At 43.6% G+C, this 27294-nt stretch overlaps 3 protein-coding genes across 9 annotated transcripts in view; 1 reads left to right on the top strand and 2 right to left on the bottom strand.

The window, feature by feature from the left end:
- Nucleotides 1-5096, top strand: part of SPG11 (SPG11 vesicle trafficking associated, spatacsin) — a 44765-nt gene extending 39669 nt beyond the window's left edge. For 2 of the 3 annotated variants that reach the window (XM_087877897.1, XM_087877899.1), the window contains 4 exons: nucleotides 496-584; nucleotides 873-1028; nucleotides 2940-3091; nucleotides 3265-3616. In XM_087877897.1, the coding sequence (XP_087734023.1) occupies nucleotides 496-584; nucleotides 873-1028; nucleotides 2940-3091; nucleotides 3265-3445 (578 nt within the window). In that variant the 3' untranslated portion in view covers nucleotides 3446-3616. Of the gene's footprint in view, nucleotides 1-495; nucleotides 585-872; nucleotides 1029-2939; nucleotides 3092-3264 lie in introns of all 3 variants that reach the window. The other variant, XM_087877898.1, reaches the window with a different exon arrangement.
- Nucleotides 4522-8952, bottom strand: EIF3J (eukaryotic translation initiation factor 3 subunit J). Of its 2 annotated transcripts, XM_034435504.3 has the most exons (8): nucleotides 8793-8952; nucleotides 8579-8688; nucleotides 8369-8441; nucleotides 8198-8289; nucleotides 7973-8087; nucleotides 7589-7747; nucleotides 5905-5978; nucleotides 4522-5394 (listed from the first exon to the last, which is right to left on the bottom strand). In XM_034435504.3, the coding sequence occupies exons 1-8, from the start codon at nucleotides 8815-8817 to the stop codon at nucleotides 5263-5265; spliced, it is 780 nt and encodes a 259-aa protein (XP_034291395.2). In that variant the 5' UTR covers nucleotides 8818-8952; the 3' UTR covers nucleotides 4522-5262. The 2 variants fall into 2 exon arrangements, with proteins under 2 accessions (XP_034291395.2, XP_087734029.1); XM_087877903.1 differs by lacking the exon at nucleotides 7589-7747 and having other exon boundaries at nucleotides 8793-8918.
- Nucleotides 8953-9329: 377 nt separating this feature from the next.
- Nucleotides 9330-27294, bottom strand: part of CTDSPL2 (CTD small phosphatase like 2) — a 44396-nt gene continuing 26431 nt past the window's right edge. For 3 of the 4 annotated variants that reach the window (XM_060694737.2, XM_087877896.1, XM_087877895.1), the window contains 9 exons: nucleotides 26959-27177; nucleotides 25574-25652; nucleotides 25061-25172; nucleotides 24827-24913; nucleotides 18330-18392; nucleotides 18158-18237; nucleotides 17228-17354; nucleotides 13601-13696; nucleotides 11940-12365 (listed from right to left, as the gene is read on the bottom strand). In XM_060694737.2, coding sequence (XP_060550720.1) covers nucleotides 12300-12365; nucleotides 13601-13696; nucleotides 17228-17354; nucleotides 18158-18237; nucleotides 18330-18392; nucleotides 24827-24913; nucleotides 25061-25172; nucleotides 25574-25652; nucleotides 26959-27177 — 929 coding nt within the window. In that variant the 3' untranslated portion in view covers nucleotides 11940-12299. Of the gene's footprint in view, nucleotides 12366-13600; nucleotides 13697-17227; nucleotides 17355-18157; nucleotides 18238-18329; nucleotides 18393-24826; nucleotides 24914-25060; nucleotides 25173-25573; nucleotides 25653-26958; nucleotides 27178-27294 lie in introns of all 4 variants that reach the window. The other variant, XM_087877894.1, reaches the window with a different exon arrangement.

Below are 27294 nucleotides of genomic sequence, written 5' to 3'. Positions count from 1 at the left end.
CCCTCCCACCAGAATGACAGCGGTCCTATAGGGATTTATGGGATCGGACAGATACCAGAAAAGGGCAGTTTTTGCTTTGATGCCAGTGTTTCCTTGGAGTTCTGTGCCAGCCAGATTTTCCCATTGTGGTTCCAGGAGAGAGAATGAGGTTGCTTCTGTTGCTGGATTTCATGGCTGGCTGGTGGGACAGTCCTCACTCCAAGGAAGCCCCTTCAGGCCTGAGCTTTTCCAATGGAGAGCTCTGCTGTTCTATTCAGCGTGTCCTCATCCACTTAGATGGGGCAGCAGGACTGTCGCCCCTTGCACCTGGTCGCCTGTGTCCAAAGCAGCTTGAGGGAGGCGGCTCTTGTTATTTGGGCTGGTGAAATACCTCTGGTTCAGTGCTTGGTCACTTGCTGCCACCTCACTCCTCTCTGCCTGGGGAGAGTCTCATCCCACGATACTGGGTGGGATTGTCACGATGGCCCAGGCTACCAGCTGCTCTCTCCCTTCTAGAGGAGAGCCTTCAGGACGTGCCAAGCTTGAAGAAGCTCCTGATGAGAGCCCTCACCCTCTTCCTAGATGCTGCCGAGAGCTACTCCAAGGTGAGACGGGGACTGAGGAGGTGCCTGGCGCATGGGTGTCTCCTAGGGTCACTGGCATCTTGTGGTGGGATCTGCAGCTGAGGTAGGAGTGGGGTATTGGCTTCAGCAAACCAATAATGTCAGTAACGTCGCCTTCCATTTGCCAAGTGCTCCAATGTGTTTGGAGCTGAAGGGTGGGTGTTGATGTCTCCCTTCTGGGTTTGGTGTGTGACGAAAAGGGCGGGACAGGCGGTTGCTCCCGGGGCTCCCTCCTTGCTCCGCCTGATGCCCCTCTGCTCCCGCGTTTAGGATTTCTGCGTGTGCCAGTCGTTGCGCTGCAAGAGGTTGACCAGGCTCATCACCCTGCAGCTCCACTTCCTGACTACTCAGCACAAAACCAAGCTGATCAACCTGAGGCGGAAGAGCTTGATGCCCTGTATCCTGGCACTGCCCAGGTTCTACCAGGTGAGAAGGGCCTTCGCCCCCTGGAAGAGACCGTTTGCTTTATCTGAAAAGAGATTAGAAGAAAAATGCCAAGAGGTGTCCTCTTTCCTATCGTTCCTCTTTGAGGGAGATGGACAGTTCATAAATGCTAAATAAATCAATTAAATAAATAAATAAAATAAATAAACACAAAACAAGCCTCTTTCCACTCAAAACTGCAGCAGGGCTGAACCAGTGGTACTTACACCCAGTTCTTGAAGTTCTGGCTGCCGCAGCATTCTCACAATCACATGGTTACGATTTGGGCATTGGGCAGCGCCCTAAGATCACGTGATCATCATTTGCAAGCTTCCCCCCAAGCAGGGAAGGTCTCCAGGCGCTCTGATCAGTCTGGCCAGCCTTCCTGCGCTCGCTCGGCCTCCCTCGGCTCTCCACCCCAGCAGCATCCCTGAGCTCCCACTACTGGCCTTCCTCCCTCAATTCCTCTGCCGCCTCCTCTGGCCTCCCCCACCCCACCCTCTTTCCCGGGGGCTTCCAAGGCTTCCCACTTAATGACCGTTCCTCTTGAGAAGCAATAGGTAAGCTTAATAAGAGTTACGACTTGGTGGGGCTGCCAAGGTTGCTTTGGCTAAGTCATGTGGCATCACACCTTACGGTCACCTTGCTTAGTGACAAAAATCCTGGTCCCAATTCTGTCATAACTGGGAGGCTAATTATTAGTTGCATTTTTTTTTGCTTCCAACCACAATTGAGACCATAATTAAATGAATGAGCCCCATCCTGCCTCTCCTCCCCCCCCCCCGTGCATTTGTTAATCGAGTGTGCGAGTCATTAAGTGCACAGAGGGTGAATCAGGTGGAGAAGGCGATGGTGGGCTGGTGTAGGAAGACCACCTGCCCTGGCTTCCCAAAACCACCCCCCACTGAGATGCCGCATGCTGCCCTTGGGGTCCCCACAGCCACTTGGACCTCCTCAACAGTCTCTTTGGAGAGCTCCGAACGTCAGGGTAAGAAAGAAGAGCAGGCCGTTCCATTGCTGGTCCGTGTGGCAGAAAAACAGCGCAGCTTTGTTTTCAACAAAACTCTTCCCTCGCCACACTCTCCCTCTCCTGCCCTGCAAACGCAGGTACGAATGTGGCCACCTGCTCCCTCTTCCAGTAAACCCGCGTGGCCACACCTTTCTCCCAGCATCAGAGAAAAGTTGGCCAGCCTGCTGCATTCGCTGGGAGAAAGAGGGAGGGTGTGGCCACGTGAGTTTACTGGAAGAGGGAGCAGGTGGCCACGTTCGTACCTGCGTTTGCAGGACAGAAGAGGGAATGTGGCGAGAGAAGAGTTTTGTTGAAAACAGGGCCGTGCCACTTTCCTGCCACGTGGACCAGCGATGGAACAGCCTGTCCTCCTTTCCTACCTCGACATCCCGAGCTCTGGCAATCTCTGAAGGGTAAGTGAGCAAATGGTGACGTGGTGGGTAGGAGCATGTGGAACCCGGTGGGCTAGCAAAGGCGACTCAGGGCCTGTGGGAACCAGTGGGGCAACTGGGGGGGGAGGAATATGCAGTGTTATGTGCATTGCAGCGTCTCTGCAGTCGGTCCCAGGTCCAATCATAAAGATGAATGACCACAGGGGTGCTGCAACACGCTAACTTTGGGACGGGGTCATAAGTACTTTTTGTATATGTCATAACTTTGAGCCATCACTAAGTGACCTGTCATAACTCGAGGATTATCTGTACAAGAAGCTCTTGAGGTTTGTTTCCTCGCTCCCTTACATTGCTGCAGTTTTCAGTTCCAGGATAAGGTCTGATGCTTTCTGGCTTTCCTCAAGCCTCAGTGGACGTTGGGTACCACCACTCACTGTTCCTAGCAGTGGGAAAGCAGGCTGGGGACTGGCAGGCTGTGGCTCAAAGGGGCCCCGGGATTCCCTCTTTCTCCAGGCAGCCGTGGTGGCCGAGGCCTATGACTTCGCTCCAGACTGGTCAGAGGTGCTCTATCAGCAGGTGATCCTGAAGGGCGACTTCAACTACCTGGAGGAGCACAAGCAGCACGGGCTGCTCAGGACGGGCACCTTCGAAGAGATCGCCCACAAGTGAGTCTTCTCTGCCACCCAGTTTGGCCTTTCCATGCAGCCTGGAAGACGGCATGTGGTTTCCGTGTTTCCCTCTTCAGGAGCCAAGAGGAACCGATGGGGCAGAAGCTTTTGGAGCTGGGGAGGGAAGGAGGGTGGGCTCCGTTAGCTGACAGCCCTTCCTTCTCTTTCAGGTTCAAGCAGCACGCAGCCAACGAGTCTGCCGTAAGAAACCTGAAGAAGCTCTTGACCTACTGCGAGGACATTTATGTCTATTACAAGCTCGCCTATGACAACCAGTTCTATGATGTGGTGAACATGCTCCTGAATGACGCCCAAACAGGCTGCTGCCTTAACGATTTGCTGGCCAATTAGATCATCCTGGCTGAGCAAAGTAGAACTGCAAACTAAAGTTCAGACAAGCCAGAAAAAAAGCAAGTCAGGGAATTACGTTTTCAGTCATCCAGAGGAAAAAGAAAAGATCACCCAAGATGCTGTTTTTCAAATGATGTGAACTGCACAAAATAGAGGATTATTAATCTGGGACTGTGTGTCAAATATATTGACTTCTGAAGTCAGACTGAAGCGCGGCTGCCATTGGATTAAAGGAACTTCACATTGAAGACCAACTTCCTTGGCTGAAGCTTAGAGATAGTTTTGAATGATCTTGTGGCCAGAGAGCAAAACATCTGGATTTGACCTGCGAGTATTTCAGAACTATTTTTTCTTCTATATCAGAAGACAAGTAGCTTTTCCAGATCTATTTTTGGACCTATTAGAGCGGCTTTGCGAATTTGGCCCCATTTTGGAGCTTTGAGTTGAAGCATTATAGCTGTGTCACTTTTTCAGGAATTTGCAAAGGTGGGCAGTTCCACCTTCTGCCGGTAGCTGTGTGCAAGGATGTATCAGGCATATATGAATGGCTCAAAGAACCAGAAAATGCTGGTGTTGTTTAATTTGAAGTGGGGGGAAAAGGTGGACAATTTAGATATGGGGAGAGGAGGCTAAGCGCAGATCAAATAGCCAAGGCTGGTTAGGCATCCTGCCCTCGGAAGCCATGGCAGTAAAGGAGGATTCCCTGTTGCTTTTTGCCCCCTCCCCCAGAACCATTGGGATGGAGTTTGGAAGCCATGTCATGGTCGTGGCTACTGACTGATTACTGTCCCGTCCTTAAAAGAGAATTACAATTTAGCCACTTGCATGCTTGGCTTTGCTCGTCTTGAGAAATTACTGGGTTTTTTTGGGGGGGGGGAGGAGGGGGGTTGAGGAATCTCCAGTCACTGGCTATTAATGGAGGGCAGCCTGACTGAAGAGGGGAGGGTGTGGCCAGAACCAGGCAATCCACATGATCACTTGAGTGGTTGAGAGAAGAGCCGCCGCCTTCCCTTGGCAATTTGGTCCCTTGTCAGCAATGGTTATTGCCCATGGGAAAAGCACAAGCTGACCAAAAATCTCAGTCCTCACAATAGTGATTTTATTAAATTAGTTGCTTTTATAAAACATTTGCAGATCTCATAATTCTGAACATAACAATTTGCCCAACTATTGTAACTGTTGCAGTTTGCTAAGCAGGATTCCTATGCATGAAAAAACCGCAGTCTTGTGAGAGCCACCAAACTGGGTGACAAGAAACTGTCCCAAAGAATCAGCTGACCTGCTCAGAGGAGGTCCTTCCCCCTCCCAGGGCAAGAAAAACAGCCCGTTTGCCCCTTTCAAGCTTGGAAGTCAGGGAAGAGTTATAGCTACGTCCCTCAAGCCACTGAAAAACCAAATTCTAATAGAAAAGCCATTTTAATACTACTGCAAACCCATGCATTTGCTGCAAACTGCCTTTGTTTTCTGGGTAGTTTCTTGTAAAAAAGATAGAGTTAAGATTGTTATTACTAACTCTGCTGGTAATAATACGACTTCGGCCAGGTCAAAATTAATGTCCAATTTAGTGCTGCTTCGCTGCCATGAAGACACACCTTTTCGATATTCCGTTATTTCCTATCATTGAATAAAATAATTGAGCTTCATAATTTTATTCCCTCGGCATCAAGACTGGTATTCCAATGTGTCAAGTTGTGACAGGATAACCAACAGCACAAAGATACTGCACTTTCTGATTGTTGCATTTGGCAGAATTGAAAGGAAAGGAGTTGTGCTACAGTTAGGGGAGTTTGGGCAAACCAACAGACGGAAAGAACGGGTCACATGAAGTCTTCAAAGTCTTGTACGTAGCCGCCATCATAGCCACCGTAGTCTTCCAGGTCATCTTTCATCGTTGCTTTTAGACCTCCACCAGGCACCACACCTTTCTTCTTCTTTTTGGCTTTATTTTGCTGGAAAGAAAAAGGAACAGCTCAGATTTAAGAACGTAACTGGACCTCGACAATCCTGGGCTACAAAAGGGAAAGCCAGCCTCAGTACCCTTACAAACCACTGTGCTAGTTTCCTCCCCCACACCCCCAAGAAACTACCCAGGGTTGATGAAAGCTGAAATCCAGAATGTGTGGAAGGTACTAAATCAAGGAAAAACCCTTTGCATTTATTCTGACATGCTGTACCCGATGGAGTATTTACTTTCATCAGGATCCTGATCAACGTTTACAGACTGCTGTGTAAAGCAACTAACTAGCTTGCCAGAATAAAACAAAAAGTGGTACTTTAGTTGTAGAAAGCCTAGAAGGAGCAGGAGATGTTTTCATGGAGCCAGTAGAAAGAAGCTACATTAGCTGCCAGGTGCCTTCTCGCACAAGCCACTGATTCCCCCCTCCTCCCCCAGGTCAAGCCGAATATCATAGTGGCTGCCAAAGCTTGGAAGGGCTTCCCCCTCCCTCCCACCAACCCACCTTCTCCTGCTTCTGCTTCTCGCTGCATAGCACCGTCAAGGAATTGGTGATCTTTTTCAAGTCATCGACTTCCACTAAAGGAGGAACAAGGAGGGGAGGGATTATTTACAGCTTGCTTTTTCTGCCCCAAAAAGAAGGGTGGCAAAGGAATTTTACATTACAAGAAACTCTCTGGAATACCTGGGAAAATATGTTTAGGGAAAATGCAGATAAGCTGGCAATTTATGGGTAGGCAAAAGGCACCACAGCTGTACCACCATATATCCGGGTTATGACCTCAAGCACAGAACCGAGTGTCTAACCAGTGCCTGGCCCTGCTATGAGCAGCCTACCTGAAAACTAAGGCTAGCTATGTTGCTCATAGAAAAAAATTAAAATCCAGAGTTGAGCAATAATTTTAAAATGTTCATTTTTTCCTGAATGCCAAAGATGACCTCTCTACAGTCCATCAATTTGTTCAAAATGTCATAGCAGCTTATAAGTGTCTCAAATCAGCCTTTACTCAACAGCCCCTCCCCTCAGGCAATCTTCCTCCCATGACCTGAACTGTAACTCCACAGGCTCCTGAGGCCAGACAGCCCCCCTCCCCCTCCCCCTGGAAATCCCCAGTGACATCACAGCTCTTCCCAGTGCCTGGCCCGGCTCCTTCAGGCCTTTGGACAGAGCTGCCCCTTGGGCTCTGCTCCTTTCCCAAAACCAGAACAAGATGACAAAATGCCCTCCTGGCCAGATTTCTTCTCAAACTAAGAGATCATACCTTGCAAAATATTAAGTGCTAAAACAAATATTCATTTAACTGAGTAGACAGAAGTATGCCTTCTTTCCCCGCTGCTTTTCCTAACATTTAAAAATATCCAAAAGACTTGATGGAAATATTTGAGAAGTATAGCTGTCTACAACACATTTAACATCTGCTATCGATTTGAGATTACTGTAGCCTATAAAGCATCAAGGAAAAACGAGGAACAATTTGTGTGAATGTCCATATAGGGTACCAATAGTTAATTGGTTCAATTCTGTTGTAATAAAGTTAAAAAATGGAGGGCTACCAACACCCCTAGCTTCCCAATGAAAAACAGTATTTAATAAGGCCATTCTGAGGTTATAGTCCTAAACTTTATAATACATCATTTTAAAAAGACCTTAAAAGCATATATTAAATTGGATAAGCCTTTCTTCTCTTCAGTGAATTTTATATTACAGAAATTTTTAATACAAGTTATTAGAAGTTATTTTAATTTTATGAAGTGGTCTGGCTAAATCTTTATAGAAGAATACAGTAGCTGGTTAAAGCTTTGAAATTGCAAGCAACCAAATGGACAGAAATATTAAATATGATTTAACTATTTAGGAAACTGAACATATTTTTCACTCCAAATGATCCTGAATTAAAGACCTAATAATTTAGATATTTCTGGAAAATGCAGAACATGTTGGGAATCACCCAGGTGCTTTTCTTGTAAGATAAATAGATGATCAGATAGGCTGGTTGTGGAAGGAATGTTCTACTATGTTAGCAGTATTAAAATAGAACATAGAAGACATTACAAAACCTTTTCAAGATCGAGTTACTAAATAACAATCCCATTAGCCTAGTCTATTTCACTAGAGAATTTTTCTAATATGTCCTTTATTTCCAAGCTAAGCAGGGTGCAAACAGTAGTATTTCACTAAATGTACTTACATGAAATGCATATATCTCGAACTAACGTTTCCAAAAATCCAGCATAATATAGGGATTTCTCATACTGTGTTATTTTTTCTTTTAACAATTTCTCAAATTCCGTAAAATCATCTTTTGAGGATGGATTCATACTATCTATTCCACATATGTTATTTACACCTGTAAGAAAGGAGCAGTGTATAGAAAGGGCTGCTGAAGCGCATAAAATAATCAGCTGACACCTCCTCCTCAAACAGGTTGGTCTGGGGACCCCTTGACAGTCTTAAAACTGATGGAGGACCTAAAAGAGCTTTGGGTTATGAGACCCTCTGGCTGGAGAGCTTTGGGGAACAACGCAGGTGCCAAATCAAGGGAAGCGGCTGCCGGCCCTGCCTCCCCACTCACCGAAGGTTTCTTTTGCTAACTCCAGGTCTGCCTCTTCTTGCAATTTCTGCAACCGGAGCTTGTCTGCTAACTGCTCTTCCGGCGTCAGTTCTTTCGAGTCTTCCGACTCCTCTAACTTCAAAGGGGAGACAAAGCAGAAATGGAGCCCGCCGCGCCCGCTCAGGCGCCGGGCCGTTCCCCGTTCGCCTAGGCCCGAGGGGGAGGCCCGTCCCGTCCCGTCCCTACCCTTTTCATCGCCTCCTCCTGCTTTTTCCGCTGCAGCTTCTCCCGCTCCTTTATTTTCTCGGCTGCTTTCTTCTTGTCGGAAACTTTGGATTCTGCGGAGAGGCGGAAGGTTAGCGGCGGCTTCCCGCTGGAGGCGCGGGGCTCCCGGGGACCCGCCGCCCGGCCGCTCACCTGTCTTGGCCTCGGCCTCCTTCTCGTCCTGCTGCTGCTGCTGCTGCTCCTCCTCCTCGTCGTCCCAGTTGTCCTGGCCGGGGCAGAGCAGAAGCGCCGGTCAGCCGCCGGGAGGCCTCCGCTCGCCCGCCCGCCCGCCTCCCCCAACGCACCGGGAAAGGCCCCGGGCCCCCCGCCGCCGCCGCCCCGGCCCGCCCCCCTCCCGGCCACCTTGACGTCGTCGTCCTCGTCTTCGCCGGCCCAGCGGTCCCTGGTCACCACGGCGGGAGTGGGCCCGAGGCGCCCGGCCAGCGGGTCCGGCGCCTCGAAGGTGTCCGCGTCTGCGGGGACAGAGAAAGGGTGAGCGGAGGGCCCGGGCCGGCCTGGCCGAAGGGAGGGAGGCAGGGAGGCAGGGAGGGGGCAGCGGCGGTGGCGCCGGACCTACCCCAGGAGTCCGCCTCGGCCGCCATCTTGCCCGCCGCCCTCTCGCTCGCGGCTCGCCCAGGCCAGAAGGCAGGAGGGGCCGCGCGAGGCACGACGGGACTTCCGCCCCGCTCCCCGACGCGCTTCCGCCAGCGACTCCGGAAGAGGCGGGGCCTGGGCCCGCCCACTGGGCGAGCCGGGGGCGGGGCCGCCTTCCACGCGGGCAAGGGGGCGGGGGAGCTGTTCAGCGCCGGCCCCTCCCTGGAAGAGCCTCCGAGCCCCCCCGCCCCCCTTGCTGGCCACCTGGGCGCCCCAGAAGCCCCCCCCCCCCCAGCGCTTCTCCCTTGGGGCAGCCGTCCCTCCCCCACTTATGCCAGGAAGGCCCGGGTCGCCATCCTCCCGTAGAAGCAGGACTAGGCCCGTGCCTGTACCGAGGGCTTCTGCACGATCCTTGCGTCTCCGTCGCTCTTGGCCAGCTTTCCAATACGAAAGACTGAACCGTCATTTATCAAACGATTTTACTTTTCTACTGAGAATTAAAAACCAGACTTGCACCAAATTACAAAATGATAGTTTAATAAGTATTTACAGAGCAGCCTGCAGCAGTTGATTTGGTTGTCCTATAGGACAGGATTAAGTTACCCACATTACCAATCATTTTAGACTGTAAAACCTCACGTTCCTTTTGTTTCTCCTCTCTTCAGGGATCGCTGTTGCTATTTGCAGTATTCCACCTTAACAAAAAGCAGCTGAGTTTATTAATTTTGTTCATGAAAACGCACATTTGCTTTAAAAAGTTACTCTTAAAAAGATGCTGTACAATTCCCTTGAAATAACAGAGAAATGTCCGTTGTATTGTTCAAGGCAAGGACTGCTGTTCAATTTACTCATTAGTGGATTTGCAGAAAATAATCTCTGAATGCAGCATAGCAAACTACCGTAATAAGAAAACCACGCACTCGCTCGCTTCCCCCCCCCAAAGTTCCACAGGGCCTGCATCCGCCGTTCCTCGGAAGAGAGTTCTTCTCTTCAGTTGTGTTTTGAAGCTGGGGAAGATGAATGGGGTGGCTTTCTACACGAACCAGGAGCCCCTTGGCCTCTCCATGGGCCCAAGCTACCTTCTGGAGACCACTGGCAAAGAGTTGTGAGCTATCATCGTTAGAAGCCGCAGAGGAGCAGCTTGGACTAATTATTACTAGAGTTACCTTCTCTTAAATCGAAAATAATCTGAGTCAAAGACACTCCTACGTTGCTCATAATGATGATAATCCACTTCATAGCTTTGAGAGCATTTAACATTTTCAAAATCAAAAGGATCAATAAAGCTGTTACTAGCAAAACAGGAAAAAGTGGTTACAGGGATCACCTCTGGGAAAACACACATACACGCTTACTTACATTATATATAATGTGTGTGTGTGTGTATGTATATATATTTATATATATTTATATATATTATAGTAACATTATGTACATTTTATTTCAATAAAGACATTTAAGACAAAACAGCGTAAAGATGCCCAGATGCCCTAAAGATAAATACAATTCAAAGATTCTCATTAAAATGAATCTGTAGCATTTTCCCGCAAGCAAAATACCTTTCTTTAAATACAAAAAAAAGTCAGCATTCTGGATAGCAAATGCCTTTTTTTCTCTTTTCACAGAAAATTCACCATAATTCTGTGCTAAATGAATAATGATTTCCCATAAAGCAGGCTTGCTCTACATGCTAACTTTTTAACAGTTCAGTGACACATGTGCTAGCTACATATATAACAGATAATATAGTAAGAAAACACTCAACCTGATGAAAAGTTAAAATCTTCATTAATACATTGGAAAAAGTTGATATAATTCATGCCTTTTAAAATCAAAAAAATACAAAAATTAAATGTTTTCCTAAAAAGATTTTCCTTATTTTAAGGACTCATTCAAAAATGAAGCTGCGTGTAGTTTGTACAATAAAATTGTACAAGTAAACAGGTAATATACATAAAAAATTAATTGACATACTTCTCAATTATCAGTTGTCCACCTTTAATTTCCAATACTGTTCTTTCTTTAACAAGCATACAAAATATCAAACTTCTCTTTAGAAAAAGTGCCATTCTGCAGCATCCTTTACATAAAAACAGCCCAAGCCTGTGGCCTGTCTATGCGGTTTCGAGGCAAAGCTTACTAACTTCTACAAATTTTTCCCTTCCATAAAAAGCCTCCAAAAAAGGAGAGTACGCGCCATTAAAAAAATATCAGCCTCTTGTGTAACCTGCATTAGAGAACCAAGGCTTGAAAACTATTTCCATATAATAATATAGAAAACCACTATGATAGCATATCAGCTGCGCTGGCAGCAAAGGAGTGTCCAGGACCACAAGAGCAGGCAGGGTGACGGTAGCGCACAGACGAAGCCACACCAAAGTTTCAAACTGACTGGCGCTACCTGCAGGATAGAGGGCCAACCCACGCAAGGCTTGACTGCTCTTCCTATTCTCATTTGTGGAGATCCTGGTGCGGCAGGAACTGAGCTGCATTACACCAAACAAATCCTCAAGGACTCCTACGGGCAGGAGGCTGAGGCACCGCTCTCGCTCGCTCGCTCTCTCAGCTGTACAGCACACAAGAAGTCATCTGTTCACAAGTACATGCCATCACGATGGTTTAAATATTCTGCATATTAGTAATTTTTATATTTCTTATCTAGCCAGTCTCTTGATTTTTTTAAAAAAAAGATTTTCACTACAGTAGAATATTAGAGAATGAATATGAATGAATATATATATATATATATATATATATATATATATATATATATATATATATATATATATATGTATATATTTTCATTCGATCATACACAGAATAAAACTAGATGATTTTTAAAAACAAATATACAGTATGCAGGCAGACAAAGCAGGAAAATGGCCATTCAATCTAATAATAAAAATGAATAAAACTTGGCTATTCCCAGAAAAATATGAAGTCACCTCAACTAAAAGGAATGCATAATGAAATTCTAAAATTGAATACAGATCAAAAACGTAAAAAGGTTATAAACCTTAACAGGAAAAAAATTACTGGCCATTCCTGTTGAAATGAGAATTTTAAAAGTAACACAAAGTGGCTACAAACCCACTTAGAGAGCACCAAACAGAGAGAAAACAAGAGTCCATTTTCAATCTCTGTGATTTCATAAATCCTGTATTTTTATAGGATAAACTGCTGGTGGCAGAAACAGAATTCTCTAAAAACGGCAGGTGTTGTTCTGTACATTAAAAATTATGGGAGTTGCACTAGATCTAAAGACTCTTCTGTTCTAGCCTACCTACTATACTGCACGTCTTTCCATTTGGCGATATAGAAAGTTCTTCTGTAACCCTTTTATTACTGTTGGGCACCAGAGATAAGAAAAGCGAGAAAGGGTACAAAAATGCAAAAATTTCAACAGTAATGGCAATGTTTTTGTTCTAGTCCAAAAAGAAAAAAGATCCTGCATTTTCTTTCCCTTCAGCTCTTTGACCAAAGATTGAGTTTAATCAGGGGGTAGCAAGTCATGCAAGCGAAATCTGTCTCGGATGTGAGGTCGAACATCTTCATTCTAGAGACGGGGAAAGCAAAACAAAACTTTACCATCTTTACAGTAAAGCTAATTTGTGATAACAACCCTTGGAAATAGAAGCGAGCTCAGAAACTATTGCTTTTTGTTGCAGAGAGTCAGAGCCTGTGGAACTCCTTTCCACAGCTTTTGAAACCCCGTGGCCTTTATTTTCAACCGATCGCCACATTCAAAGAAAACAAGACACAGGGTGCTAAAATATCTTACATTTACATTTACATTTTCTTCCAAACCACGATTCCTGTAACGATTTCAATTTGGTTACTGAAATGTTTGCAAGTTCTTACTGAACTTCTATTTAGTGAAGTTAGTCCTACTGGCAATTAGCAGTGTGCACCAGCTTTAATTGTTCCCAAATTCAAACTCAGGCTTGTCAAGAAATGTGGCTTTATTGGTCTCTGTGATCTCACTCCACGTAATGGCTAACAAACACTTGTAGACCTCTTCCAAGCCCCAAATGTTTTTCTGTGGAGATACTTCTGTGAGGTTGCATTATGAAACCTTCAGCTCTAGTCGACATGCTTATAATTCTGATTAAAATGTGAATTCTAAAAAAATAAAAGTTCACTCATACATTGAGTATGGACAGATAGTCCTCAACTTGCAACCACCGTTGAGCTCGACATTTCTGTTGCTAAGCGAGTCAGTTGTTAAGTGAATTTTGCCCCATTTTACAGTCTTTCTTGTCACAGCTGTTAAATGAATCACCACAGTTGTTAAGTTAGTAACACGGTTGTTAAGTGAATCTGGCTTCCTCATTGACTTTGCTTCTCAGAAGGCCACGGCAACCATCATGAATGTGAATCAGTTGCCAAGTACCTCAATTTTGGTCACGTGACCCTGGGGGTGCTGCAAGGGTCATAAGTGTGAAAAACAGTGATAAGTCACTTTTTTCAGTGCCGTTATAACTTCAGTCACTAACTGAACTGTTGTAAGTTAACTACCTGTACTCTAAAAGCTCTACAAAACATCGTCTTGCTTGACCTTTCAGAGGATTCACCTTTAAGAGGCTGGAAAAGTTTTATTTGAACATATTATTTTTGGACAGATCAGGGAAATTGTGCTGCTATAAAAGGGAGAGACACTCTCTAAAGGAAGGTATCACGTAATGCAAAGACATCTGAAGGTATTTCCTAAGTCAAAAAACGGGATCCTGAACTGTGCTATTTTGATCTATGAAGATTTAAGAAGAAAAAATATATTTAAAGAATACTTACCAGTTCTACAAGTTTTTCCAGAAAAGGAATCAACTTTAGAAGTTCATTGTCATTTTTATCCATGAACCAGCTTTCTATAGGAATTCCATTTGAAAGCTAAATCAGAAAAAAAAAAAGAGGTAAAATAAGTTGCTAGAAAGAGAGGAGATCTCCTTTTCAACAGTTCCCTCATTAATTCAAGGTTTTAAAACTCTTCCCAAATGTGAAGTGGGGGCGGGGTGGGGTGGGGAGAACAATTGAAAACCTCTCTGCACATGTTTGTTTTGCTCAGGACAGATGGCAGTGATCATTTACATCAGAGGTCTTCAAATTTGGCAGCTTTAAGGGCTGGAGAATTCTGGGAGTTGGAGTCCACAAGCTTAAAGCTGCTAAATTTGAAGACCTCTGATTTACATAAACATGCTTAATTTATGCCAAATGGTCATAAAAGAATATTCAGGGTAAGAAGGTGCACCCAAAATTTCGCATTTGGAAATAAAAACTCTGACACCTATTCCAATGTTCAACAAAGGAGAACAGGATGAGCAGTCTGTAGACCAGACAATCAAATGAGGGCGGTATGCTGCCTCCCTGGAGTGAAAATCAAAGATGTGGCTGAGAGCCTGACTAAAATAATCCAGCCGAAAGATGTCTCTCCCTTTTGTCTCATTCATGTGGGGACAAATGAAACGACAATGAACCTGAAAACAGTATCAAGACTATGAGCAGCTTGGCAAGAAAGTGAAGGAGTTAGGAGCACAGGTGGTGTTTTCATCTGTACTTCCAACAAAAGGTCAACATCCAACAAGGGAACAAAAATAAAGCTAGCTAAAGGGATTGTGCCATCAGAAGAACTTAGAATTTCTAGACCACTGTCTGTACTACCAACGTGAAGGTCTAGGGAGATTCTCAGTCATCCAGGCCATGGTTGTCCCCAAGGTGCTTTTTTTAGTCCAGTTGCCTCTTGGAAAAAAGCACCTTGGGGACAACCAACCTGAAGGGCTTCTGGCAAGAGATGGGCTGCATCTCACAATAACCGGGAAGAATGTATTCAGAAAACTGGCTCAGCTTATCCGAAGGGCTTTAAACTAAAACTGAAGGGGGAGGATGACCAATCTTTAGGACCTTTAGGACCTAATCCTAAGCATCCAAACCCCATGATTATCAATCAAACAAGGAATTAGGGAATGGGAAGGGTTGGGAAGGATTCAATGGATGAAAATCTTAAGGGGGAAAACAACTCAAGAAGTTTTGGAAAGTCTGAAAAATGTGACTATAAAAGCCCAGTCCACCAAATACCGCTGAAAAAGAAAAAAAATCAAGAAAGAAATTAGCATGGTGGCATAAAGAACTCTCTGATAAACTGACAAAAAGATAAGTATAAAAAATGGAAAAAGAAACAGAAGAAAAAGTAGATTATGTACTCAACTCATGCAAGAAAACTTCACAAACTGATTAAAAACAACGATGTAACAGTCACCAAAATGATTCACTGAAATATCTATGACAATTATCATGTACAGATAATAAAAAATTAGTGGTAACATATGGTTGAAAAAGTAGTTTAAAATAAGCAGGCTAAAATTTTGCAAGATTTCCAACTAACCAACCACACTCAGTATGTAATCCTTAATGGAACTCTACCAACATGGAAGGAGGCATGCTGTGGGGTACCACAAGATTCTGTCCTAGGCCCAATACTTTTTAATATCTTCATAAAAAGATTTAGATGAAGGGATAAAAGGGAAATTCATTTTAAGTAAAATTCTGATTTATCCATTTCCCATCCTAAGCCGCTTCTATCACGTTCAACTTCTTCTAATCTATAATCCATTTGCAGACACCAAGATGGAGGGAATAGCCAACACTTTAGAAGATAGGTGAGATCCAGAAATATGTGGTACCTTGACAGAATATGTGGTACCTGGCTCAATAATAGTAACTGTGAGAAGGATCTAGAATTCCTAGTGGACAACCACTTAAATATGAGGCAGCAGTGTGCTACAGCTGCCAAAGAGGCCAATGCAGTCTTGGCTGCATCAACAGAGAAACAGTATCAAAAACGTGAAGTGTTAATACTGCTTTTATACTGCACTGATAAGACCAGACTTGGTTCAGTTTTAGTCACCACAGTATAAAAAAGATATTGAGACTCTAGAAAGGGTGCAGATGAGCAACAAAGACGATTAGGTGACTGGAAGCTAAACCATACGATGAACAGTTCCAGGAACTGGGAATGCCTAGTCCAGATGGTTAACCTTTCTGGTGCTGAGTGCCCAAAGCACACATGCCACAACCCCCAAACTGCAATACGAGCGCCCCTCTGCGCATGCGCCCCACCCCCTGCCCCATTTTGGGCCAGGAAAGCCTCCTGCACCAACCTGCACCTCCCTGCGCATGCGGCCCCTCCCCCTGCATGTGCACACTCCCTGCATGTGCCCCACCCCCACGCATGCATGCCAGAGACCCAAAGACCAGCTGGCCAGCGGGCGCGCATGCAGGGTAGAGCTGGGCTGGGTGACAGCTGGCATGCCCGCAGAGAGGGCTCTGTGTGCCACTTGTGGCACGCGTGCCAAAGGTTCGCCATCCCAGGCCTAGTCTAAGGAAGAGAAGGCCATGATAGCAATCTCTCAATATTTGAGGGGGTGTTATGGGGTCCACCTATTCTCCAAAGCACCTGAGGGCAAGACAAGAAGTCACAGGTGAAAGCTCGACCCGTGCGCTCCCACAGAGAGGGCCTCCTCAGGGTGCCATCAGCCAAACAATGTAGGCTGGTGGCCCCCAGGGGGAGGGCCTTCTCTGTGGGGGCTCCCACCCTCTGGAATCAGTTGCCCCCGGAGATAAGAAGAATCCAGGACCTCAATGCCTTCCGTCGTTCCCTGAAAACCCATCTTTTTCAACAAGCCGGGTTGGCCTAAGAAGAAATTTTAAAAATTTTTAAATTCTTTTAATTAGTCTGTGATTCTTAACTTTCGGGCCAAAATTTATATATATTTTTAAATGTTTTAATATTTGTATTCTATGTTTTTTATCTTGGCTGTACACCGCCCTGAGTCCTCAGGGAGAAGGGCGGTATATAAATTGGAAATTAAATTAAATTAAATTAAATTAAATTAAACAAAGAGAAATCAAACCTAGGACCAAGCAGAATTTTCCCAACAGAGAACTATTAACTATTGGAACAGCTTGCCTCCAGAGGTTCTGGATGCTCCATCACTGGAGGCTTTTAAAGAGACTGGACAGTCACTTGTCTGAAATCGTATAGGGTCGCCTGCTTGAGCAAAGGGTTGGACTAGAAGACCTCCAAGATCCCTTCCAACTCTGTTATTCTGTATATGGTATTCTAAATACAAATTGATAAAATCTTGGCTCACAATGTGCTTGAAAAGAAGAAAGTGTGGATAATTGATGCGGCAATACCAGGAGATAGTAGAATAAAAAATAAGACAAAAAATTCCAGAAGACCACAAAGTAACAATATCTAAACACTGAAGCTAAGAAATTATGTGGTCCCAGTGGTTATGGGCACACTTGGTATCATAGCAAAAAACCTTTTTTAAAAAATCAACATGCAGAGAATGATTTGAAGGAGACTTTATTTAGTATTCTAGCGAAATCTAAAACATGACCTACAGGAAATAAACTCACCTGGTAGGCAAAGGCTTGTGGTGAATTGTCGATGATGATCGTTTTTGAGAGATCTCTACCAAGGATATTTAAATCTTTTATGTAGTTCCCTTGCACACAAACACAATGTTCACGGAAAAGTCGATGCCTACATTTAAGAACACATTTAGGTTGCATTCAGACAGGTGTAGATCAAGAAAATACTGTAGTCAAAAACCCTTCCTCTATCCTGTGATTTAAGGACAATCTTCTGGATAACAGAGCTTTGTTATTAAAAAGGAGATTTAAAAAGCCAAGATCAGTTCTTTCTCAATTAAAGGATTCAGCTGGCTAGCCATGGCAATGGAATAGGGTCCTAGCTTAGGGGCTCAAGCAAACCAGCCCTGACACCCGTTTGCTGTTTTTTCTCTTCCAAATTACACTCTCATTACATTGAACAAACCTGAAAGTGTATGGGGGACATAAAGCAAAGGACCTATCGGTCAGAATTAGCTGCAGTCCACTTATAGAATGGACCTGCTCCTAATGAGGGCTGGGTAGTCTTTGGACAAGCAGGAGCAAGGATCTAGTCCAGTGACAAACACTTTAAAGCAAAGAAGCCTTTTCTCAGGCCTGCATAACTTGAAATATTGTGTCTGCTGGGAGTAAGGATATTTGGCCAGCCTCCCTGAAGCAATTTCTAGTATGTGGAGGAAAAGCAGAAATCAAGTCAAGGAGTATTACAGGCTAAAGTTATACTGCAGGGTTTAGTCAGATACTGGTGAAAAATAATAACTTCAGATTGAACATTTTTAAGGACGCGAAGTCATGTTAACAGCAGGCCTGTTAGCAGCTTATTATCCCCACTACATATTAGGCATTACTGTGATGCTAAAAGAGCATTAAATATACTTATTTTGTTATTCTGGTTAAAGTGTAAATAATACGTAACAGCTTTCTATTCAAGCTTACCTGACCAGTTGCTTTTTAGGGTCTAATATATTCAGCAATTTGTCTGCATAGACCTTTTTAGAAGCAGTAAAAAGAATGATCTAAAAGAAAGAAAGAGGCAATTGCAATCCACACTATCAAAAAAAGTAAAGAACTTGAGTATCACACAAAATTTTTAAGCATGTTGCATTACCTCATAAATTTGGGACATACATTCCAAGAATTCTCTGAAAAATGGTCTTAACCGCACATAAACCTAAAAAGAGAACAAAACAGTAATTTTACACTATGGAACACAAAGACGATTTATTTCAAATGGCAGAGACTTCAGAAATTACAGAGTACGGCACACTGTTTAATATATTAACATTATTTGTTATTTTAATTTTTAAGAATCTATGAAAAAGTAATAGTAACTAGTATATTTGTAGAAAGACATAGCTATAATAGCCTTTGGAGGTAGCCCTTTTGCTTTGAACATTCTGTTTATTAGAACAGAAACACAACAGAGATAATATTTCATAAATGCACTTTTTTTTTTTAAATTTGAGGTCAAAGATGTAGGTCATCTCATTGTACCTGCCAATACCGGTGTGAGAAGGCGAACCTTTGGGGAGAGAAGAACTTTCAGCTGAGTGAAATGGCAGCCTACATTCACACAACTCCACTCCCCCCATAAGGGCACCAGGGGGTCTGGGCCGTATCTGCCATGTCCTGATATCCAGCCAGCTTCAGAAAGGGCGGCTTGGAGTCCCAGTCAATCCTCGACTTACAACAGTTCACTTTTTTAAAAAAAAATTGATTTATATGCCGCCCTTCTCCGGAGACTCAGGGCGGCTTACAATGCGCTAAGCAATAGCTTTCATTCTTTTGTATATTTATACAGTCAGCTTATTGCCCCCACAACTGGGTCCTCAATTTACCTACCTTAGAAAGGATGGAAGGCTGAGTCAACCTTGAGCCTTGGCGAGATTCGAACCTGCAGTAATTGCAGGCAGCTGATCTTAATAACCAGCTTAATAACAGGGTGCCTTAGACCACTGTACTACCAAGGCTCTTCTTAAATCTCTTTTGAGATTTAAGATTCTTTTTCAGTCAGAACTTTCATCAGACTGATTAGTTCACCCACAAGGACATATCCGACAAGTCCTTTTTATCAGAAACAACATTTTTATATCCAAGCAATGCAGAATTCCTAGGAAAAGCTCTTTTTACTTCACTAAACAGAATTTTGCTTTCCCAAAACTCAACTGAATTAATTTATGTAGTTAACGCTTTTTCTTGTCTACCTTTTCCACCAGAAAGTCACCAGCAAAGACATAGTTTAAGAGAAATATTATTCTTAGGCATCAGATGTTGAGATCATGATCATTATATAAAAGGTCCTAGGACTATATTTGCACGCATGCACCACTCACACAATAAATACAAATAAACAGTGCGTCTACTTTGGCTGTGAAAACTTCAAGACTCTTTCCCCTTGACAAGCACCTACAGAAGGCCTTGTTTAAGAAAGCACAAGAGACCAATTCTGTTTTGGTGAAATGCTGAGCAGAAACTAGCTAAGGCCCTTGGAAATAGTTCTTGCCTTTCAAAGTGTCCCTACACTTTGAAAGGCAAGAGATCAGTATCTCATCCTGAAGACCTCTGCCAAGTATTAGTAAATTAACTCAATTGGTCCAAAGAATAAAAGAGGCATTACAGGTAGTCCTCAACTACAGCAGTTCGTTTAGTGACCATTCAGTTACAATGGCACTGAAAAATATGACTTATGACCATTTTCCAGTTATGATCTATGCAGCATATCCATGATGTGATTAAAATTCAGATGCTTGGCAACATATTTTTAACAGTTGCAGTATCCTGGGGTCATGTGATCACCTATTGTGACCTTCAATGGGGAAGCCAGATTCTCTTAACAACCAGGTTATTACCTTACTGATTGCAGTGATTCACTTAACAACTGTGGCAAGAAAGGTCGTAAAACTCCTTAACAAATATCTCAATTAACAGCATAAATTTTGGGCTCAATTGTGGTCGTAAGTCGAGGACTACCTGTATTTAATTATAAAGTGTGAAAAGCAAATTTCTTGTCCATGACCATTAATTCATGATGGATTCGTAACTGGCTGACCAACCGCACTCAACATGTAGCCCTCAATGGAACTGCATCTACAAGGAGGGAAGTATGTAGTGGGGCACCCCAAGACTCTGTTTTAGTCCCAGGACTCTTCAGCATCTTCATCAATGACTTGGACGAGGGGATAGATGGGGAACTCATCAAATTTGCAGACGACATCAAGCTGGCAGGAATAGCCAACCCTTCGGAAGATAGGTTCAAGATACAGAAGGATCTTGACAGACTTGAACATTAGGCACTATCTAACAAAATGAAATTCAATGGTGAAAAAATTAAGGTTCCAAAAAAAGCCAATGTCAATACTGAACTGAATCTGCTAGAGGCCATTTTCCTGGTTCATCATTGTCAGACTGTATGGGAGGGGGGAGGAGGTTGGACTGCATTACTAGACACAACATTGAACTTTCTCGTGAGAACCAAGGCCATCTCCTAGGTGACGGAGGGAAAGGGAGAAGAGTGCCCAAGGAACGTATGTACACAGGGGGTAGAATAGATGGGTGGTAAAGTATGATGACACAATACGATTTGGATTTGGATTTGACCTTGGGGAAGTCATGGGAGGAGGGGAGGGTTAGGGAGGGTTAGGGAGTGAAAGGGGGGGGGGGGGAAATGGGAAAAAATTTGTATTTGTAAAACTTTTTCAATTAAAAAAAAAAAAAGAGTGCCCGAGGAGCCTGCCAATTAATCTAATCACCAGTGACACTGGGGGGAAGGGTTGATTCCTAATTTTAATTATGCTGAAACCACAGGGAAGATTAAGAGTTGGTTTTCAACCAAGTATGCTGATATGATTTACAGAAGTTCTTTGAGGACGTGCCTGGCTTCAGAGTTCCAATTTGCTTGGGCTTGTTAGTCGGAACCTTTTCAGCCAACACAGTTCTAGGCTGCATAAACAGAGGGATAGAATCAAGATCACATGAAATGTTAATACCGCTTTATAATGCCTTGGTAAGGCCACACTTGGAATACTGAATCCAGTTTTGGCTGCCACGATATAAAAAAGATGTTGAGACTCTAGAAAGAGTGCAGAGAAGACAACCAAGAGGATTAGGGGACTGGAGGCTCAAACATATAAAGAACGGTTGCAGGAACTGGGTATAAAAGAAGGCCTAGGGGTGATAGGATAGCAGTCTTCCAGTATGTGAGGGGCTGCCACCTATCCTCCAAAGCACCTGAGGGCAGGACAAGAAGCAATGGATGGAAACTAATTAAGGAGAGAAGCAACCTAGAACTAAGAAGAAATTGCCTGACAGTTAGGACTATTAATCAGTGGAACAATTTGCCTCCAGAAGTTGTGAATGCTCCAACATTGGAAGAGATTGGACAGCCATTTGACTGAAATGGTATAGGGCTGTGATGGCGAACCTATGGCACGCGTGCCACAGGTGGCATGTGGAACCATATTAGTGGACACCCCAGCTCAGCTCTGGGGCACATGCGCACGCTGGCCAGCTGATTTTTGGGCCTTCTGGGCCCACCAGAAGTAGGGAAACAGACTGTTTCCTGCCTCTGGAGGGCCTGGGGGGTGGGGTGGGGGGGAAGGCCCGTTTTTCTTTCTTACCTGGCTCCAGATCCTCTCTATTTATCTGGGAAGGGAGAAAACAGCCTTTCCCACTCCCTTGGAGGCCCTACGGAGGCTGAAAGGGCCCATTTCCCGACTCCCAGTGGGACAGAAAGTTACGTTTTTTGCTGTCCCCAGCCTCCAGAGACTCCTAGAGAGGCTCCTAGAGACTCCTAGAGAGGCTCCTAGAGAGGCTCTGGAGGCTGGGGACAGCAAAAAAGTCACTTCCTGTCCCACCGGGAGTTGGGAAATGGGCTGTTTCAGGCCTTTGGAGGGCCTCCGAGAGAGTGAGAAAGGCTGTTTTCGCCCTTCCCAGATAAATAGAGAGGATCTGGAACCAGGTAAGAAAGAAAAACAGGCCTACAAGGCCATCATGTGCCAGGAGTGCGGGGGGGGGGGGGGGGTTGGGTTTGCACGTGCAGGCGCGTGCGACTCTCCCCCCTCTCCTGGCATGCGATGACAAAAAGGTTAGCCATCAGTAGTATAGGATTTCCTACCTGAGCAGGGAGTTGGACTAGAAGACCTCCAAGGTCTCTTCCAACTCCCTATTCTTATTCCTATTCTTATTCTTATTCCATTCCATTCTATTCTTTGATTCTTGATTGTAGACAACATCTACATATTGTGCAAAAGGGAAAATTAACAAGCCTGAAACGGAACAAAAAGATTGAAACACCTCCCCGCCAACAATCAAAACTCAGAGGAGACTAGATTAACATCAAGATTAACATCAAACCAACAATCAAGAAGCAAACAATACCCCAATCAAGGACCTGTCAAATAAGTAAATAAGTAAATGGCCACCCCCACTAACGCCAACAGGGCAAGCCACCAGAATATAAACTGAGAGCAAGCCCCATTCCTTACCAACACTGATGATGTTACCTAGTTTGGGTAATGAAACATCTGCAAGAAAACAACCAAGTTCAGAGAGCACCCAGGACCCCTCATGTCAACCATGAGCTACAAATATTCTTTGTTGATATCAGTCATTCATATTAAGCAATAGCTACATACTTCTCAATTACCAACTTTGGCCTTCGTAATCATTCTAAAAGGCATATTAGAGAGCAAAAAAAGGAAATTCATGATCAAGAACTTTAAGTCAACCCACTCTTGTTAATACATTCAATACTGCTTGGGGAGCATGAAAAAAAACTGAAGACCTTCCACCACACTCCGTCCCTACCGACTCAGGGGAGGTCATTTCTCAATTGCACCTTCCTCTCTGGTTACACAGGTTGTAGTGGTGCAATACTTTAGCACTATGATTGATCACTGCTACTATTATTTATATTAAAGGCAAGATGCAGCTAACGAAGTAGCTCAGTTACTCAAGACTCCTGCTGAAATAAATGCATTTGCAACAGGGTGTTTGTAGACTTATTTAAAAACGCTGACATTTCTTCTTCTTGTATTGAACCATTTTTCAGATTGTCTAAAAATGTTGAAGCTGATGTTTCAAGAGTTAACAAGAATAACAAGACACTCAGATAAAATAAGTTAAAAGGATATGACTGGAAGATCTGAAATTGAGCTGGGCCTTTTCCAAACTGATGCAATCCCCCTCCCCAACTCAGCCAGGAGGCATCCTCAGTGCTCACTCTGGTCTTAGATGAGAACAAATCCTGCCCTAAGCACAGGGACTCAGAAAATGGCTTCCATATACGACCACTTGTCTTGAGCTCCACAATGACACATTGGGACCGGTTCTGAGGCATTCACAATTGCATCTTACTCTGGGGAAGTGATTAAGAAGCCCCAGATGAAAGCAGGTTGGAGGTTTGGAGAGCACATTCCCAGAAAAATGTCCCTGAATATCCAAGTTAGGTTGTATGGTGCAAGGCCTGCACTTACTAAGAAAAAAGGTGCCAAGAATCAAAGATATGCTTCCAACAAGATTTAGGGTCTGGCAAATGCAAATTTTACATTTCTTTATTATTTCAAAATAAGTATTTTTTTTGTAAATAACCCCAGAAAGACATAGTTATTCTGAGTAATATACACCACAGGCAAGAGATCAAAAAACATTCTAGCTATCACACAAAAAAGGCCTAATCCACGTATTGTTCTTCCTCTTACTATCCAGAAGGGTAACTACATTCTCTAAGTGCGTGGAAATGAAGAGGATTCTGACTACGGCCATCATCAGAGAGAAGATAAGAAACCCACGTTTGTATGTATTTTGGAAGATCTCATGTTATGTTGAAGGATTGTAAATAAAACAAAAGACAAAAGACAAATTTTAAAATTAGGGTAAAATACCTGGACAAGTGTCCGTTTAAGATGTCTGATGTCATTCTCCAAAGTTACTACAGAGGGGTCCAATATCGTGCGAACTACATGGAGGAAAGCTGTTGCTACTCCCAGGTACATCACACAATAGGGACCTGAGAACAACAGCCGGGGTCAGTGCAGCATCTTTGGCAGTTGCTGGAATAAAAGCTCCTTCTTCTCCTCCTTCCCCTGTTCTTCACTGGCAGAATTGTTGGATGCACCGTAGATGAGAGCAAAGAATATGTTGCGAAGCACAACAACCAACAGCTAGCAATCTGTCAGTCTTCATCAACAAAGCAACTCTGGCCACATAACAGCATCTAACTAGGAACGAAGGAATGGATCTACTTCTAAAAGCAAGTCATTCCCAAGGCTGACTTCCCCTTAAGAACCTCTTGTTTTATCAAATAACCATGCAGATTTAGAAGGCCTTTTTCGTCACCTCCAGGCAAGGAGGAAAGCTGCTTAAGAGGAATACTTCTAGCTACCTAATGGACAAGAGTTTTACAATGGAATTATATGGAAAGTGTCAAAGTAGTAATCCATATGCCACAACTCCTCTAAGATCTGATGGCTTGCTTAACAATATTTCATAGAATATAACCAATGCCACTAAATTACCAACCTTTTAGGAGAGCAAAAAGATATCAGATACATAATGTTTTTCTTTAATTTCATAGGAGCCACTTCACCTTAACATGATTTGGATTACCTGGTAAATGACATCCTGGAAAAGGACTGGAAACGTGAGTGCAGCATCCTCCAGTTCATTTAGACTACAGTGGACTAATGTTTCATCCTACAAATAGTTTTAAAAAATGAGTCAATTTAGCAGAGGGACAGAAAAGTATGTGTTCTCTGAAATAGCCCTATAATTTACAGTTTGCCAAAGAGAGAATATCTTTCCCTCAAAAGTGAAGCAAGCAACCAAATATGCTTTTCTTACCAAGTCTAGAACTAACGAGAATTCTGGCGTACTTCTGGTTTTCAATGGAAGAGCAGGTTTCCGATTAAGTTGTTCTTCTGTTAGCGGTGGAACATGCTTGATGAAGTAGTACCTAAAGATGAATCACATCATGGTTTGCTCATTTATCAGTGAACACTTTACTCTTAAACTATGATAAAGGCACATATAACAATAAATCTACCCACAGATTTACTAAACGAACTATATAATTATACAGTTAGCTGGGGAAGGAACTGTTTTCAGAACTGGAGCTTCTGAAAACAGAAGTTAACTACCTAGACCAACACTCCTTTTTCTATGGTTGTTCCCTTGTAAATATTTGGCTCTCTCTCTTCTCTTCCCACCCCCCACCCCCCGGTTTAGGGCTCTTCAAGTATGCTATTTCTCCCTTCTTTGGTTTTACAGAGGGCCAATCTTAGCTACTGTTCTGCCAGCAGGCACCAGCTGAATTCATTATCATAAATATTTTCATTTATTTACACACACACGTACGGATCAAAGACTTCCCAGTCTTCTTCATAGGTGGCTTCTGCATGGGCTGATGAATAACCACTGTCTGGAGAGACCGGTGCTGACAAAACACAAAAGTTCCTCATTAGTTGATAGGGAGAAAAGGGAAGTTTTCTCTTAACAGTGAAGTTGATCGTTTAGTTACTAAAATATTTCTATTTCGTATGGAATGTTTTGTCTTTCACTTTTCTTAAGAACTATTATCAATATCTTTAAGGCTTATAATTTGACTCTTAAAATAGATATATCTATTTTACGTATCAAGCTCTAAATGGTTAGGAATATTTGCAGTGAGGGCCAGGTATAATTTCACAAGTGTGTTGTCTGTCATAGATGAAAGTTACCGACATGATAAAAATTATTCACAGAGTCAAATATCAATCTTTTTAAACCAAACCTTTGGCTGTTTAAGTGCCTACTAAGGATGATGGTTACTATCTGTTTTCTTTCACACTGCAATATTATGATGTCCTTTTGTATTGTGAAATTCTGTTTTGATAGTCATCTGATTGGCCTGGTATAAATGTTCCATTAAGTAAATAAATACAGACCTTAAACAGAAAACAATATTATCAAGTTAAATTCTTATTAGCCAGTGATTCTGCCCTTGGCTTTGAAGTAGTGTTTGTACACATGTGTAGATGAAGTATAATGCCTAAGGCAATTGTTTGTCGGAATTCATTCATGCTCAAGTAAAGTGAGTACAGGTAATTCTCAACTTACGACCACAATTGAGCCCAAAATTTATGTTGTTAAGTAAGAAATTTGATACCTGAGCTTTGCTGCATTTTACAATTTATTTTTTTTGCCACATTTGTTAAGTAAATGACTGCAATTGTTAACTTAGTAACACGGTTGTTAAGTAAATCTGGTTTCCCCATTGACTTTGCTTGTCCAAAGGTCGCAAATGGGATCACGTGACTCTGATACTGCAATCGTCATAAGTATGAGTCAGTTGTCAAGCATCTGAATGTAAATCACATGACCAAGGGGATGCTGCAACAGTTCTTAAGTGTGAAAAATGGTCATAAGTTACTTTTTTCAGTGCCATTGTACCTTCGAATGGTCACTAAATGAACTGTTGTAAGTCGAGGACTACCTGTAGATATAAATAATGAGGATTTCCAATTAACAATTTATTTATCATTTGTTAATCCCATTTCTAGACTGCTGAATTCCTAAGGACTCGAGGCATTTTTAAGATAAAACAGTGAAGGGATTCAATCAGCAGTAGGACAGGTTTGCCCAAATGTTTTCTTTGCTCCGAACAGCTTGGGGCTGCCGTGTCTCCTGACTCTCCGGCTGCCCCACCTGCAGGCTGGGGGAGAAGTACAAGGCTGGAGCCAACAACGGTGCTTCTTCCTTACCAGTCAGTGGAGGCAGATCACAGTCAGCCACATCCTCCACTTCCTCCAAGACGGTGTTGATGGTCGTTCGGACCTGGGCTGCCTGGCTGGCGTAGGGCGCTCCTCCGTTGGCTGAGACGGCAGTGCTGGTAATGATCTCATCCACCTGCTCCATATCGAGCTGCTTCACAATTTCTTCAGCCTCCACAGCTTGGCCGGGAGAATCCGAGCCTGCTGTTCCTGCAATAAAGCTCTGGCTTAATACTAGCGCTCTCAACTTTAGAGGAGCATTTGCACCTGCTCTTCTGTCTCTAGATTTAAGGTCTAAACAGAAACAATCATTTTTTCTGAACAACT

This window comes from Pantherophis guttatus, chromosome 13, assembly GCF_059756535.1.
Source record: "Pantherophis guttatus breed Tessera chromosome 13, ASM5975653v1, whole genome shotgun sequence".
NCBI lineage: Eukaryota > Metazoa > Chordata > Lepidosauria > Squamata > Colubridae > Pantherophis > Pantherophis guttatus.
This window is presented reverse-complemented; position numbering and strand designations above follow the sequence as displayed.

Bases quoted from the DNA above. Each gene is read 5' to 3' on its own strand.
- EIF3J (XM_034435504.3), bottom strand. From the start codon at position 8,817: ATGGCGGCCGAGGCGGACTCCTGGG. The intron at 7,748-7,972 runs GTGAGTGGGGAG...CCTTTCTTACAG, and splicing joins GTTAGCAAAAGAAACCTTCG to GTGTAAATAACATATGTGGA. The intron at 5,979-7,588 runs GTAAGTACATTT...TTCCTCCTTTAG, and splicing joins TCGAGATATATGCATTTCAT to TGGAAGTCGATGACTTGAAA.